The sequence below is a fragment of the Chelmon rostratus genome, chromosome 3 (genome assembly GCF_017976325.1).
Source record: "Chelmon rostratus isolate fCheRos1 chromosome 3, fCheRos1.pri, whole genome shotgun sequence".
NCBI classification, from domain to species: domain Eukaryota; kingdom Metazoa; phylum Chordata; class Actinopteri; order Chaetodontiformes; family Chaetodontidae; genus Chelmon; species Chelmon rostratus.
Window position 1 is genome coordinate 26461521 of NC_055660.1, and position 17205 is coordinate 26478725.

The 17205-nt window shown below is 40.9% G+C and overlaps 1 protein-coding gene across 1 annotated transcript in view; it reads right to left on the bottom strand.

Moving 5' to 3' along the window:
* Positions 1-17137, bottom strand: part of slkb (STE20-like kinase b) — a 22390-nt gene extending 5253 nt beyond the window's left edge. Inside the window, exons 1-13 of the mRNA XM_041964597.1 lie at positions 16388-17137; positions 14672-14836; positions 10491-10539; positions 10085-10234; positions 7849-7921; positions 7487-7681; positions 7153-7234; positions 6129-6260; positions 4816-5595; positions 4590-4720; positions 4231-4354; positions 2465-2644; positions 418-547 (exon numbers count right to left, since the gene is read on the bottom strand). Coding sequence (XP_041820531.1) covers positions 418-547; positions 2465-2644; positions 4231-4354; positions 4590-4720; positions 4816-5595; positions 6129-6260; positions 7153-7234; positions 7487-7681; positions 7849-7921; positions 10085-10234; positions 10491-10539; positions 14672-14836; positions 16388-16537 — 2341 coding nt within the window. The 5' untranslated portion in view covers positions 16538-17137. The remainder of the gene's footprint in view (positions 1-417; positions 548-2464; positions 2645-4230; positions 4355-4589; positions 4721-4815; positions 5596-6128; positions 6261-7152; positions 7235-7486; positions 7682-7848; positions 7922-10084; positions 10235-10490; positions 10540-14671; positions 14837-16387) is intronic.
* Between the last annotated feature and the right edge of the window lie 68 nt (positions 17138-17205).

The window sequence follows — 17205 nt, forward strand, 5'->3', positions numbered from 1 at the left end:
TGCAGCATAGTGGATTCTGTGGGTGAGGACTTGCTCCCTCTGTAGTTATAAAGAGCTCATTCTACACACTAATGAAACATGACTGTGAATATTAGGTTACATTTCAGCCAATAGATCCCGCTAAATCCGACACTGGATCCTAAACATAACAGAAAATTTTTTGATCCATTGATAATACAAAAATACTGATCTGTGCAGCTTTTTTTTGCATCTGTATTGTCTCTGAGCATCTGCAGCTAAACCTGTTCAAATGAGAATTAAGTAGCAGGATTTTAATGGATTAAAACAGACCATTTGTTGTGTCATGATTCATTTATATGAACCTTACTGCATTTATGTACCGCTATATGTTGGTATATAATGTATATAACAACGTGTTATTTTGTGCCAACTATATTTCTGATGGTCATATCGTACCGCGGAGAAGCTGCTGCTTGTGGTTGAGGCAGTCTCTCTCGATAGTGGCGAGCTCATGTTTGTGTTGCTGGATAATCTTCTTCAGAGCGCTGTCCAGATCCTGCTGCTGCTTCTGAAGGAACTCTTGTTCCTGGACGAAGGATGACAGAGATTATAAATGACGTGAGGAAAACAGGTCCAGGCATTAAACTCTGAATCTACAATACATAAATAATGTGAAAAAAGGCAGAATTTGAGAATCACTGAACCTCCATCCACAACACTAAAGGATCCATCTTAGCTTGGTTCATGAGACACTTCCACACTGACAGACAGAGAGCATCATCACCTCTAACAAAAACCTTTATCAATAAATTAAACAGGATAGGCCTTATGAGGCCAGCTGGGTGTATGAGTATGTCTGCTGGCCCACAGGCTTTGTGCCAAGTTCACTTCAAGCTGAGCATGACTTGAGCTGATTAACCAGACGCAACTGACAGAAAAGGCTGTTTCACCTGCTTGTCAGTCACATTAATCTGGCCTACTTGGCTCACCTAACACAGAGGCAACTGCCATTTCACAGGCTAATGTAGCGTTCAATGATATACAGTAAACAATTTCCAAGCTTTCCATTATCACACGTCTCCAAAAGTCACAAATTATTCTGCAGAATATTTATTGTGGGGGAAAAGGTAGAACAGAAGGAGCAACGTATAAAACTTTTTCAATGCCAAGTACTAAACTTTAAATACTGGTCCCTTCCTTGTACTGTTCTGATCCAGTAGAGAACAATACTTGTGTGCAAACACAGCAAAACATTTTATTTTCAGCAAAGATGTTTGAGAAATTAAAGATTTGTTGATAGCATAACACTACTTTACTATAGACTTGGTGTTGGCTCTTCTGCATGTATGGATGTAAAGAAAAGACAGCACGTGAAGTCTGAAGAGGAAGGAGTCATGCTTTAAGAGACACAAGAAAGAGGCCAGATTCAGCGGTTTCACTTACATTCTGCATAGGAGCATTGCACAAGGTGCAGGAGGACAACTGAAAGGACTGAATCATAACATGGGCCACTCCCTGTGGATCACAGTACACTACCCTCTTACATGTTGCACTAAACCAGTGCTTCTCAAACCTTTTCTGACATGCTGCCTGCAGAAGCTGAAAAGAGTTAGCAATGTTATCAGTCACTAACAGCGATAGTGGACGCAACCAATAAAAACATCCATGTTGAATTGTAGTGAAATAAAGGCAAACTCTTATATGTTTACTCTTTTTTCCATGCATAAATCTTCACTCAACTTAGTTTCACCCTATGCTTTTCCCTTGGTCATCTACATGTCCTCTACAGTAGCTCTATGCCTCCCAAGGGGAGCCCGTCAGCTTGAGAATCACTGCACGAAACACTGCACACACACGTACACACATACACTCTGAACCCGTGGTACTGGCACTGCAAACTCATGTAGGTGTAGAATATGAAAAAGTGAAAACACGTCATAAAAACTGCATCAAACGGTACAATAAATAACTGTTGGATAACTTTGTGCATGTTACGCTCACACAGTTTGAAGTCTGTTCCACCAAAAGACATGTAGAGGAGAGCTGACAGGAAGGGAGTGTGTGTGCCAAAGTTAAAAGTTCACAGCAAACCAAGCCCTTATTACCTCGTCTGGCGGGGCTTGGATAATATCCTCTTTAATGCGTTTCATGATAGCATTTGTCACATGCTTTGGAGAAAGTCCCACTTCCTGTTTGCCCTGTGTCAGGGCAGCCATGAGCAACAGATGGAAATAAAATGAGACAACAACTGTGGATTGATTGGTACTATGTGAGAAAATAAATGAGAAGTGGCAGCACAGACGGATTTAGCTCCTGCGCAGCTAAACGGTGGTTATGTAAACGCTTATAAGACAGATCAGAGAAGAGTGTGTGTGTGCATGTATCTAAGTATAAAACAACCTGCTATAAATAGGAGCTTTATAAGCTATCCCATCCTCCTCAGGGACAACATGTGGGCAAGGGAAGTGAAGGAAATGAAACGTGATGTGGTCTACATGCTAACCTCTTTCTTGCGGTTTTTTAGCATGTTCTGGTACTTGGAGAGTTCTTTGTCCTGCTCGGCTTTGATGCGTTTGGCCTCGTCCCTGAGCCTGTTGGTGTGCTCCTGCTCCAGCCGCTCGATGGTCTGCTTCTGCTGCCGCTCCAGGTTCTCCACCTCCTGGTCGTACTGACGCTTCTTACTCTGGAGGACACAGAGGGTCACATTATATCAGTAAAATGAATTGTTCTTTCAGTGTGGCAAATCTTAGAAGCCAAATGAACAAAATCACCAAATGATTAAAATCTGAGAATCCTTTTTCTAAATCTAAATCATCAAAATTCACAGGTAAAGGAGGAAATATGCACAACTTTTCCAGAAGCCTGACAAAACGACAAGGGCACTTGAGACCACAGATCTCCACTAAGGCCAATAGTCCACTCTCCTATCATATGGAAATCTGCGTGTGCAAACGTAATGGTCAATTTTTTTGCTTATTCGTGTGAAGTATGAAGTTCAAACATTTTTCATAACCACACCTTCATAACCACAGTGTTACAAATGTGGCAATGTTACAATTGTACTGGTCCTCCTGTGAAACTGGCTGTCCCCAGTGCTGCATAACAATTGCTTTCTGTATGAAAGTTGAGCAATAAATGTGTGAGCTACCCCTGAGGATTACTGGTTCTGTGAATCAGGCTTTTGTTATTGGAGTCATCATATTTCTGTTTTGTCACAACTGAACTTAACTACTATCTACTGGATTTTAAGATGTATGGCATTTAGTCCCTTTCAGAATGTAAACACAAGTGACAAATAATTTGTGTATTGGCTCTGTGTTTCGATCCTCCCCTACTCCTACTAGGCACTGCATGAATTGCTGATCAATTCAAGCACTTAAATACACACTGCAAATTACTTAATGCAATGGATGTAAAATAGTAACATGCGCCAAACTGCATAAGTTAAGTAAGAACCACAAAATCTGGATCTCTCTGCAGAGGAAGGCAGTGAGAGACTCAGATGAGTCATTGTCTTTTATACTTTTTTCTACATCTGGACGTGTTTACGTTTGTAGAAGGTCAAAGCAAACCTTCATTTAACAACCACAGAATGAGCTGCTTTTTTGTACATCCATGTGTCTTCAACATTACAACACTATTGCACAATAATGATACTTCAAGAGTGAAAAGCACTGAACCACCTCTCAGAAAAATTGTATAACTGACTGTTCAAAAAGCTGTTTGGCACAAAAACACTTTCTCTTCAGGGAAAAGCCATCAATGGTCTTGGCAAAATATATACAACAGATAGTTACAAGGCCATTTTTGTGTGCTCAGTTCCCTTAAATGGCTGTTTCAGGGCTAAGACTTCAAATCAAGTTTAGGTAAGGGTTGGGGTATGACTAAGGTTAGAGGTTAGGGAATACAAGGTTAAATAAAGTTTGGGAATGGCTGTTCTACTGGACACAGTAATTTGTTTGCACTTCAGGAGCCACTGTAACAACTGGTTCTGACTGGGCCACATTTTCCTGCCACAACCAGAAATTCATGAGTAGACCATGATGTAAAGCGTGGCTATGGAAGGGCTTAGAAGGTCAAAAAAATGTGCCAACCTGCAAAAGAGTACAGAGAAAATAACTGGTCGCTTAAACCTAAGACTGAAGTCACAAGGTTGCCTGCCATCCAACAACCTGTGGACAAGGTTGTTGGGTGGATTTGAGCTTGTAAGTCACTGATTTTATGACAAAGTTAGTCACTGCCTTGACATTTCTCAGCTGAGTGACTCACTGTGGTCTCCTGTTCAAAGCGCCGGTAAATCTGTTCTTTTTGCTGTTGCAGCTTGTTGCTGAGCTGCTGTTGAGCCCTCTGCTCCTCCTTCTGCAGGAGACGCAACTCCCTTAGCTCCTGGCGCCTGGAGAGGTGGAGGAGGAAAGAAGTAGGAAGGCGAGGGCAGACAAAAATGAGATATTGTGTTAACTATGTGTCTTTTTTCAGCCTAAAGCAAGTCACACATGAACACACATAACCTCTAACTGAGTTCTGACATGGTGTGCAAAGATTCAGTAGAGAGATTCATTTCACATAGTCAGGTTGCACACTAGGGTTCCTGATGCCCAGGATGTATTCAAATGAAGGCAGGTGAATACCTCAGGAATCTCAACTCCTCATTCTTGGTATCGTTGTCAGTGATGATCTTTGATGTAGTCACACTAACTTCCACTCCATCCACAATGAATTTGCGAGTCTTTTTCAATGTCTTCTTCTGACGCCTGGTGTCCTGTAAAAAACAAGAAAGAAGAGTCTATGCATCTGTAGCTATGTGAGGCTATAATACAGTTTCTAATAATTGAGTGTGTGGACTGTGTGTGTTACCTGTATAGAAACAGATCCACGCTCTTTTGTTTTGGACAGAAAGCTTGAAATAGACAGATTCAGGTCCACACTGCTGTTATCTGTGACTGAGCCACTCCCCGAGTCTGAATCTCTTTCTTTGTCATCCTTAGCTTTGTCTGGAACTCTCTTCTCGTCTTCTGCTTTTATTTGTTCACTTTCTGTGGGTTTCTCTCCATTCTCCTCTTTTGGAGCAACTTCATCTTGCTCTGGTAGTGTCACTGTAACTTTTAGATGTTTATACCGGTCCTCCTCCTCCTCTGCCTCTTCTGCTGCTGCAGTTGATTCCTCCACAACGGTCATCTTTTCTTCCTGAGGAGCCTCAGTGACCTCTGAACTCTCTGTGCTGGCCTTTGTATTGGCTGGAACTTCGGCGGTGTCCACTTCCTTTTCATCTTCAACAGCTAACTCCAGCTGCTGCATTTCCTTAGCAGGTGCCTCTGGTTCAGCCTCTGGCTCTGGGGAGACAACATCTACTCCTGGCTCTGGATGTTTTTCCTCCTCTGGTTTGTGTTCTACCTCTCCATCGTCAGCTAGTGTGTCTGCAGTTTCTTCTATGTGTTCCCCAGCTGCAGGGGCAGCAGGCTCCTCCACAACACTAGTGTTAACCACATGGTTGGCCACAGGCAGCTCAGTTGAAGTGGGCACGGGCAGAATTGGCTCAACCTTCTCAGGGACTGATTCCAAGATGGAGGGAGAGAGGGGGATCTTCTCATCTTCAGAGCTAGCAACACTGACGTCAGAGGGGGCACGTTTGTGGCCCTGAAGAGGACATAGAAGTGACAGCAAGAGAAGTCAGGAATGTTGGTTTCTTCAAAAGCCAGAACAAAATAGGGATGCACTGATGATTTTTCTCTAATTTGATTGATCATTAATCATTCTGAATATAAAATGTCAGAAAATTGTAAAAAAAAATTAACTGACAATTATACAGAGCCTTTGATGACATATTCAAAATTTCAAGTTTTCTCCAACCAACAGTCCAGTTTGAATTATATAAAAAACAGAAAATCAGTCAACCCTCCCATTTGAGGAGCTGGAAATACTAAAACTATCAATCATTGATTAATATAAGTGACTTACCATTTCAACTTGAGAATAAAGTCATAAATATGAGGCATAAGGCAATTTGTGGCAGAACAGGCATATTATGCATGTGAAAATTCAGCATGCACTGCTTAATCAAAACAAAACTATAAAAAATAAAAATCCCCAACTGTTAGCATTTTCCCCTCAACAGTGCAAATTCCTGTAGCAAACCTTTTGCAAACTGTTTTTTGCAAATGTTTACACACCAGATGTGCTTCTGTCTCCTCCTCCTCTTCTTCTTCTTTGTGCTCTTCAATCTCTTCAGTGACCTCAGCCTTTGCCTCAGCTATTAGCTCCCTCAGTGGCTTGTTGTCTGCCACACTGGACACAAATGAATGCTGTACAAAATACAAAAATAACATGACCAGAAAATAAAGATTTAATTCATATGTTAACGCCCAACGCATAATATATGTTGCGATAAGCTCAACATTTTCCTTCTGCAATAAAAGAACTTTCAATATATTTGGCAGCAGAGACTGGACACCCCAATGGCAACAAATCCTATAGATTTTGAAATATTCATTTTTCACAGTATATCAAACTATATTAGGGGGACATAAGTACATCCAACAAACACACATTTAACAATTCTTTCCTGCATCCTTCTGTTACTCTGTCTCTCTGTGGAAGTATGTCAGTCTGTCTGAGTGATTTCATGATAAACAAGTCAATCAGGAAACTTCTTTAAAGCAAAAAAAGATAAGACTACACACTGCATGTACTCTTGAAAGCCTCACCTTCTTCGGCTTAGAAATCTGCTGCACATATTCTATCGCTGGCCTGAGAATATGGAGCTTCTTCGAGATCAAAACCTTCATTGGTGGCAGACTGCTATTTTGTATTTTCAAGCCCATTGACTCTTCGTCTGCGCAGATCAATCCTTCAGCCACAGTATTCCCTGCGTTGTATGAATGTGTCCTATTGCCTCTGTGTAAGCAAGTCGCTCTGACTTGGAGAGCACTTTAAACCTTATGGAAAAAGAAAAGCCTGTACTGCTGACGTCAGCTCAAGCACAAAGGGATGAGCGTCAGTCTTGCCAGGACACATGGTTCAGTACCTGACACCAAGCAGGTAAACAGATGTCGTCTAGGTCTGTGCTACTTATACTCTGAATGGCAGGTGGTACGTGGGTATGGGATGGGGAACAAGGATTATCACTTGATTTAAGTGGCCAGATACAGGGCTGGGGCAAATTATGGATTGTAAAATAGGGGTTCAGAAAGGTACCTGTAGCAGCTGTGTCGGACTCCATCTGCTGTCCACATGCTTGTCCAGACATCGCCTTAAGAAATCACTGAATTCTGGGGACCTTAATGGTGGAGTGAGAGTGGTAAAAATCAGACTTCAATATAGTCTTGTCTTGAGTCTAGTCTATGATTAAAAAAATATACTGCTTTTGGATCTATGGATCACTGCATGTCTAAAGTGTCATGGAAACATGAAGGAAAACATTTACTCATTAGAAATATGCAAACTAATGCATGGTCATTCAAATCAATGACCTCAAGGCTGCTTCGCCCTCATTACTGACAGGCTGACAAAGATTCACGCTGTGACCCACCAGCGTGACGGCTGCATCAGGGTAGGAGGATCTGACTTGGCTATTTTCAGCAGGACTCTCATGGGGTTCATCTCATGATTGGGTGGCTCAATCTGTGCCAGCTCAATCAAGGTGACCCCAAGGGACCAAATATCAGCCTTGTAGTCGTATGGACGGTCCTTGGACGTCTCACACATCACCACCTCTGGAGCCATCCTGGAAGGAAACAAGGGAAGTCACTTTAAGGAGATGTTGAGTTGATGGATATTACTTATATTTTGTGCAAGGCAGGCAAAAAGGACAGTGGGCAATAGTGTACTTTTGTCAAAAAAAATTGGGTTTTCTTAACTATGAAAACATTTTTTGTTCTATATTCAACTCACCAGTAAGGTGTTCCAATGAAAGAGTCTCTCCTTTGTAGCGTTTTGGTGTTTTTGGCAGACACACCAAAGTCAGCTGGAAAACATGTGATTCAAGGCAAACCAGCAATTAGCCAGAGGAGCACCACTGTCATCATTTATTTTCCTAATATAGCCACACAAAGCAAACACAATTCAACTGCACAACTGCTAATCTCATCTGTGCATGAAATGAACACAAAGTAACACAGCCCAAGAAACCATTTGCTGTTATAAGACACTGACATCATGCTTTGTTTGGATCATGTGTGGGTAACGGCTCATCAGTGTCCCGGCAGGCAGATGCACAGGAGCCTCTGTGTGTGTTCCATCACTGGACAAAACGCTTGCTGTGTGTTATTTCACTGAGCTTGTTCCATCCACCAGCAGTGACTCATACCCCATACGTAATCCACGTTACTGCATCTGCTGTGGATAGATGTTTGTGTACACATTGAGCAGCAGCTGTAGGTCCAAACAATTGCTGATGTGCATTAAGGTCACTAGTTTATCTTGCCATGTCTGCAACGGTTATGCAACAGCAAGAGTGTGCAATCAATTTCACACAAGTGCAGTGAAATTGTCACAAAGAAATGTATCTATTTAGCCTGTGAAAACAGTTATATAATGTCTTCAGCAGCTCTGGAGGGAGCTTTCCAAAGTCAAACAAAATAACCCTCATGATGTCATCAGGGATGGATGGCGAGACATGTGGCAAAGATACTGTGTGAGATGAAAAAGGCAGGTGGATGTTGGTGTTCAGGAATTTAGTTAATGTAGTTTGGCCAAACTATTTGGCCTGCTTGTCAACATGGTTGACAGTTTAAGATACAATGGCCATCTGGGATAAACTTACATAAATCCTAATAGAAATATATAAGAATAAGTATGCCCCCTTTAACTCCAGAACTTGCCTGAGAATCATCCTGTTTTAAAGCTTTTCTCAGTATCAAAGTAATCCAATGATAGCTGTCTGTACATACATACAGCGAAATAAAACTGCGAATAGCTTATTCGTAAAACCTTTAATGGTGACAATGAGCCATAATGTAAACAAATGGAAGCTAAAGGGTTAGGAGTTCAAGCTGTACTTCACAGCAAATTAAATGACTCCATGGTAAGATTCTACTTCTTGTTTACATTCCCCAAAACCTTCAAATTATGGAAATTGTAGTTCTTATAACATGTTAATCCCCTAAATAGAACTAAGACAAAGAATAATAAAAAAAATTACAAATCCATTAACTTCATTAATAATGTATTTTTCATGTTACATGTTCTTTTTATATTCAATTATATTTATATATAACTTTCCTCTTTCCATTCATATACAGATTTGTGCACTGTGTTCAAAACCTATGCACATAAAGACCCCCCACCCCACCAACAATGTGTAAGACTACGGGTTTAAGCTGTACACCTGTACAAGTAGTTATACGAGAAGACAGGATATCTCTGTTTCTGCTGTTTTAATTCTGATATCTATTTTTAGAATAATTAATTTAATTTCTATCAAGTATTCTATTATTTATTATTACTGGTAGGAATAATGGCCAACCTACGAAAATAAAACTGAAGTTGTCATGTAAACTTAAAAGCTTCTTCCAATAAAGAGCTTAAAAATGAGCACAGTAAACTTCAAAGTGGCAGTGTTGTTTTTCAGATCTATATGATACTACATAATACTTTGACCCAACACAGTTTTTCTGTTAGAGACTTGTGTGTGAATGATGAAAACCAACACTATACTTAGATAACAGAACCTAAGAATGTGTCTGGGCTGCATGTGTGAAAGTGGCTATAAATGGATGGTATCAATGTACAGTAAATTCCTGTGCCATTTCCAGCACTTAAATTATGAGGAAACATGAGATTAATACATGGAAAGTCTGGCCAAAGGCACACAGCCTACATTGCCAGACTGTGAACTCATTCATGACTTCCCCAAGGAAAGTAAAAAACAAACTGCATAACTGAATATACTTGTAAGGCAAGACAATTCGTCCCAGCAATTCACTTTCACTTACACCCTGTCTGTATTATAAAGATTACAGTTTTCTTCACTCATCTACAACATCTATGGATTATTACTATTATATTATGGGTTATTATCTCTTGGTATTACAGGATACAGGTTGAGGTAGACTCTGTAGCTACCCTGTAAGGAAATAATGAAGCACTTTCTGGTATTGGTAACATCAGGATTTGACTTTGCCCTTACCCAGCTTGACGTCACCATCCAGCGTGAGGAGGATGTTGCCAGCCTTCAGGTCTCTATGAATGATGTTGTTGTCATGGAGGTAGACAAGGGCCTGCAGAGTCTGCTTACATACCACCCTGATCTGAGGCTCTGTCAGTGGTCTCTCCAGTTCTGCAGGGGAATGAGGGCCACACAAATACATATGCTTACAATGCTTAGCATTCCTGACGGTAAAAAAAACTAATGCACCCTAATAATAGATGATAATAAGGGTTAAGCTACATTCAGTGTGTTGATGAATAAAGAATGTATCATGTGGATTGTCAACAGAGGCCTTTTGGTGTTTTTATTTAGTTTAGTGCTGTTTTCTGAACGGCTTCCTTTTTTGACGTTACAACCTGTATGCAAATTGGAAATGCTGACTCACCTAGCATGACTGCATCCACAGCCCCTCCTGCACAGAACTCAATGAGGATCTGCCAACAAGGGGAAAAAAGGAACGCAGAGTCAGCATGCTGTTCCAACATTGGCAGCACAGGTTATTGTTTTTGTAAAACAACATGCATCTCATATGGTCAAATATGGTCTTCATTAAGTTCTCATTTTTAGCAAAAAGCTATGCTATCAAACAGAACTGAGTGCAGGCATGGTGGTGTAATGCTGTGGTTGAAACAGTGACCTCTCACATCTATTGTGGCAGTCTGGATGGTTCTAAAATTCAGACAGAAATCCTTGTTTCCATATATTTAGCCTGCTGAAACATGTATTGTATATGTACAAAACACAAAGGGACTCATCATCATTATCATGTAACCCAACGACTCACTTAGTAAAGGAAATTTGAGAATGAAACCCAACACAGCTAGCCTGCATGAATGAAGCACTGAGACCTGAAAGGCATTTAGAAGCTTTCAGTACGGCTGTTGACGTAAGAGGATTGGCCCAGTTGGGGCCACATTGTGGAAAAGGTTTCACACAGCTGCTAGGTAGCTATATTGCCAGACCTTGGGCCTTATTCTGGAAATAGGATTAAAGTTTCAATGGACACAGCAGCTCAGGCAGGTGGGAGTATGATTATGGCTGCAAGTTAGGGTAAAGCATGTGGAGCAGTGTGTTTTTATTGAGCTTGGACACAACGCCAGCCTTATTACATGAAGCTAACTCACTCCTCTATCCTGAGATTTGGGGAACATTGGGCCAAATGTCACACATTAAGGAAGAGGAAGTAAAGCCACAGTTCTGCAATTTAGTAACCATTGAGAAACTAATTGTGGTTGTTTCGTTGGTTAAGGCCCTAGCTTTTGTTATAGGGTCAGCCGGCAATTAAAATGACAGTTGACAAGATCTTCTAAGAGCCTACTTCTCAAAAAAGACTAACTCCAACTTTTAACCAAGGTTCAATGCTACTCCATTATTCATTTGAGCTTTTCAAGACTGTTCTACTTAGAAGAACAAAGCCTTTACAAGACATACAATGCCTCGAGTCTCAGAGCAGTCTTGGCTATTTAACACGTGCACCATTCTAATGTTTCTCTGTAGGCGCGCTGTTGTTTTAGTGGCTCTGCTGTTGTACAATGGCTCCCACAGTGGTTCATGGTGGCAGCAGGCAGAGAGGAATCTCAGGCCAGGGTCGTGGCTTCCTCTCCCACTTGTTTATTTGACACACACAAATACATGGAGAAGTATGCACCCACTTTCTAATCCCTTCATGTGGTCCAGAGAGGGAGGAGTGTGAGTTTGTACATGATCTCACCCACATGTTTTAAGGCTTAAAGGATGACAACATTAGCATCAGCGCAGCGTCAAATCTGCTTAAAATTGTTGCGAAACACAGCAAAAGGGAAACAAAGGATAACTGATGATAAAATTTAGTATGCAGTTATAAAGTCACTTCCCGACCCTCCTGGGATTAGGTGGAATAAAGCCTTTCATCTCTAGGAGGAAATGTCCCGGACACTCTCTCCTATTTGCACGAACAGGTGCCACAAAGGCCAAGATAAAAATCAACATACAACCTCCATTGGGCTATGGCCATTGTTTAGAGGACAATGAGGAGGAAAAGGGTTGAGTGTTGATAAATGAAATCCACTGAAATCAAATACTCAGGTAATCATGAACGTTCATAATGACATGACTGTCTTTGAGTATGGACTCAAATGAGCCAAGGCACAGAACTTCCAAGGATCTTTCCACAACAAGGGTGGACACATGCCCTGTTTCTAAATATGCCTTTGGTCTGTATATGTTATCAGTTTTTAGTTATGGCAACAATCAAGAAAACAAAAGTAGATGCGGAGTATCCTGCTTTCCAAGAGAAATTGGCAAAATGATTATTTTTGGTCTAAATAAAAGTCAAGTTAGTGATGTTCTTGCAGTGTTGAAAAAGGCTTATCTTAAGATTTATTACATTTCGAAACACACTATACTGGATTAGCTGCAACAACTAATGCACTTGGATAATGTTGACGCTCTTTGCAGTTTGGATGCCCAACAAGCAGCTTTAACAAGACCGCATTCTGACAGTGTTAAGCAGGCAAGTTTTGTGGTGAAGGAGCTAGCAATAGCAATGGCTAAGAAGCTGAAATCTCATTCAGAAGGAATTTGTGATGCCTTGTTGCTGTTGCAGATCCGCTAACACTGGACAAAGTAAAACTGTTGGAAAGTGTCAGTTTGTCTGGACTAATTCATTGAGATAAAGGGAAAACCTGTGTAGAATTCAGTGAGAGTAAGTGGTTTTGTGATCTGGATGGAGGCACAATTCAAGCCACTGCAGAGGTTAGTGTCATATGTGTGTTCAATAATTTAGTATGGCCCTCAAAGGACCCTTGACAGGGAAAAGGTTCCCCACTCGTTCTATACAGTGCACAGACTCCAATACAAGTATTGGGTAACGGGTCCGATACTTTACTCATGTACTTGTAATTGTAATCATAAAACTACTGCAATATAATGGCATCCAACTCAACTTTACAGCTCTGTGGCATTAACTTCTTGGAAGTTGGCCAGGCAATGGGAGGAGGAGCAATCTCAGCAGTTTCGAGATATTTCAAGATAAACACTGACAAAAGTAAAGCAGACCACAAGCTATACTCTGCTAAATTGTCAACAGGAGGACTGAAAAGTAGCTCCTTTAACACAATTAATGTATGTGCGGCCAGCCACAATATCATTACCTACCACATATTGATTTTCTTTCTTTCTTTTTTATGATTTAAAATGGGTAAAATCCTACTTCCTTGTTGAACTGTGAACGGTGCATTGTTTTGCTTCTGCCCCTTCTTGCCCTGCTATCGTTCACACTCTTTCTCACAAACACATTGACAACAGAAACTTCTGTGAACAGCCCCTCCTCTTAGTGCACAATGAATCAGAACATGATCACAGTAAAATAACTGCAGTCAAGTAAGCTGTCATTTGCAAAAAGCTTGGATTTTGATGTGTGTCTGGTTGCACTGTTACCGGTGCGACACGCAAAGTCTTTACAAAATATACAAACTGAAGTAATGGTGCTGTATGTATTGTTCAGTTACTTAATTGTCACCTTGGCAATTAAAAAATTTGCAGTGGAGCACCATATATACAGTATTATTTAATGCTATATTTAAAAAAAACTGCCTCCTTCTGATGCTTTGGCATCAAATGTGGTGCTGCTGTGACCATGCTTCAGAAACATCTGGCCAAAGAAACAAACAGGACCATGTCATCACAACAATGAAGGGAAGCAATTAAGAGATGCTTCACTGACCCAGAAAAACTCTTACTCCACTGCATTACAACTGAACCAGTTTGAGGTTTCAACCTTGTGGGTGAAGACATTTTTGGAAGGTGAGGCCATTTTGACAAAACCTTCAAATGGCTATTTGAAAGCTCAGACTTGGTTTTAAGGGTAGAATTAGGTTTATGTTAGGGTAAGGCTTGGGGTTGGAATGGTTGTGTTGCAAAGAACAGACAAAAGTTTTCAAAGATAGGTAATTACCAAATGTACATGTTTTTGTTTGATAAAAGTGACTACACTGAAAACTAGAAGCATTTAAAAATGAGCTCATATCAAAAGTGGCTGGGTTATGAACTGGTATGATGATTAACAGCTCTAAAAGCTACTTGTTTCTGCTGCTCATGTGAACTTTGGCCTCAATTTTTGATAACAATGTGATCACAGGAGGAGAACCTGCATATACTGGAAAAACACTGCAATAACGGTACAGTGATGAACTATTCCTTTAAACTGGCATTGATACAATTGTGAGGGCCCACTCTGAGCCCACAATCCCATTACCGTGACGACTAGAATAAAGTGTTTACAAAAAGACTCAATGAAACAGTTTTTCTTCTGTGGTTTTAGAGAACTAATTTTGTGGGAGGAAGTTTACCTTTGCTACCACATTCACTCTTGGTTTTGTCCAAATTGTAATCTGCTCAAGCCAAACTGCTAAAAACATTTATTGAATACTCCATCCATGTATTCAAGATTGATCTAATTTGTGATTCAGAAGGATGTTCTGCTAAATCAAACAGCTATATTAGGTCCATATTTTCCTCTGCTTGGATGGCATTTTGTAAGAAACACTGATTACATTTTCACTCCAGAGACCTCTTTCCTCTACTCACCCAGAGTTTGCTCTCATAATAGAAAGCATCAAGCAGTTTGACAATGTTTTGGTGGTCGCAGGAGGCCAGAATGTCAATCTCCACCATGTAGTCCTCCAACTCCTCCTCTGTCTTTGTGTCAATAACTTTGGCTGCAGCTAGGATGCCCGTCTGTTTGTTTTGAGCCTGTGGGATAAGAATATCATCAGTGTTGTATGGCAAAAGGACTCATGCAGTTATTCAGTTCAATTTATGTTTTGCTGGTCTTGTACTCTGATCTAGTTCAGAAAATGTGTGTTTGTTCTCATTTTACTGCACCAGATGAACACATGTACTCTCAGAGAATGACAGAAAGCCAAACTTGGTTGATTGTCTTGACCTCAGACCTGCTACAGACACCTCAAATTGCCATTAAGTGGATCTAAAACAGCAAATAAACACTCTGCTTTGCTTTAGGTCTGAGTTAGCAGAACATGAGACATGCATTGTTGAAGTGGAAATTTCTCCTGTTTGTTTTGGCTTCTCTGCAAGCAGGATGTGCTCAATGAAGTCGCCATTGAGTGATATGGGATGCAGCCACTTCCTGGTGACCTGCTCGTGTTCCGTGGTCAGCCATACACAGCATTTAAGAAAATATAAACCTTCAAAATATACATATACTCATCAGTACTAAAGCAGACAGCTTCTACTTCACAATGAATCAATAGAGGATGGACTATCCCAGTGATGCATCAGTGCAGTGGGACATTACAATTGCTATGAGCTAAAGCCCAAACATGTAAACACAACACTGCAGTTTACTATTCATAGATCTACTTCAGCTTGAATCTGGAGTGCCCCTGCTAGTAGGACAAACACAAACTGCTTCCATAGAATAACTATGATAAAGGATCTATACTGGTACTGTTTTCTTTTCTGGAACAGTAGGTCTAGTTGATGAGAGCCTTGTTGTGGTAATGCTGCGAAATTGGCAACCTGTGATTAAATCATTGTGCAAGGAGATTAGGCTTAATTCAAGTATGATATAAAGCAACACCAGCATGAAATCTTAGCTAAGTCCAACTACTTCAAAGTGTCCAAAAGTAGCATTTGGCAACAAAGAACAAAACAGAAAAAGCTAACTGTGTTTGTGAGCCACATATTTCCTGGTACTAGACTTGGTAGAGCCCTCCTGTGTGATAAAATTTACCGTCACTCATGCAAATGAAGCTTCTGGCTCTAGCTATGCATTAGGGTCAAACGAAACAATGGCACTATTAAAGGGTTGACAAGGGGGTTGCTTTGACACCGGGTCAGCTATCTGAGGAGCTACCGAACAGATACAATATAAACATCAGCCACAAGCTTCACAAAAGCACATTTTGCTCCTGCTTGCAGAATGCTACATTACTGACACTGAGACAAGTTGGGGAAGAAGTATCTTTCCAGCAATGAATGGATCTGATGACATTTGGAAGTTTGTCATGTGTCAAAAAACTCCCTCGGCAGGGAGAGGGTTGACACAAGTATGTAATGTAATGTAGCTGTGGAGAGGGACCTCAGGACCCACATCTCACACCACCACTCTGTCACAGGGTCGGTGCATTGGTTTGAAGATGGTGGGAGGGTCAAACAAGACTGAGGTGACAATGCTGACATGTGTCACGCTTCAAATAGAGGATTGGTGGATACAGAGAGGTTACAGAAGAGTGATGGCTATTCTTTACAAACACCAGCACTATAGGAGGCAGTACCTACCTTGAACACTTTTCCAAAGGCTCCATCTCCCAATTCACCGATTATGTCCCATATTTCTTCTGGATTTTCATCTCTACGGACGTGTTCATACTGTTTCTTCTTCTTCTCGGCTCCCAATTTAAATATTTTGCGGAAATTAAAAAATGACATACTGAATCCTGTGTCATTCAATTACAAAGTTGACAAAAGGATTAAACTTGAAAACGCCAAAGTAGCGTCGGTCCTTAAACAGTTTACTTTAGCTTTGAAGTAACATAAGTGCCCCGTTAGTTATAAATATCCGCTTGGTCAATGCAGAGGGTAGCTTTCATAATAGTTACGACCAAAAACCTAACGTTAGCTTAGCCTTTGACACTGTTTTGGCCAGTCCAGAAAACGGCTCTTTCGCACATACTGGGTCATTGTTAACGCCTAAAATAATAACTAAATGTTAACCGAGACATGTCCCAGCATTTGAAATCCGCCAAACAAGACTTCATATCAATGTAAAGTAGTACTGTAAGATCGTCGTTATTCCAACTCCTGGCGACCCACTAGCCCGACAACCCTGTGGGGCTCTTTCCCAACCAAAAGGGGAAAAAAGATGAGTAAGACGTCCTTCCAAATAGTTGTATTCCACAGAATGATTCAGTAGTTTCCTTGAGAATAAAAGCGGGTACAGCTGGTCTGTACATTAACATTCATTAAAAGGGTAAAACAATCATCTTTCTCTTGTCGTGAGACGGGTTTAGTAATCTAGCGGATTTAGTGTCGAAGCGCGTCCACGAGTGCGCGCGGCTGCGGTTCTTTCTCTTCGTGCCCCTCGTGCTTGACAGTTG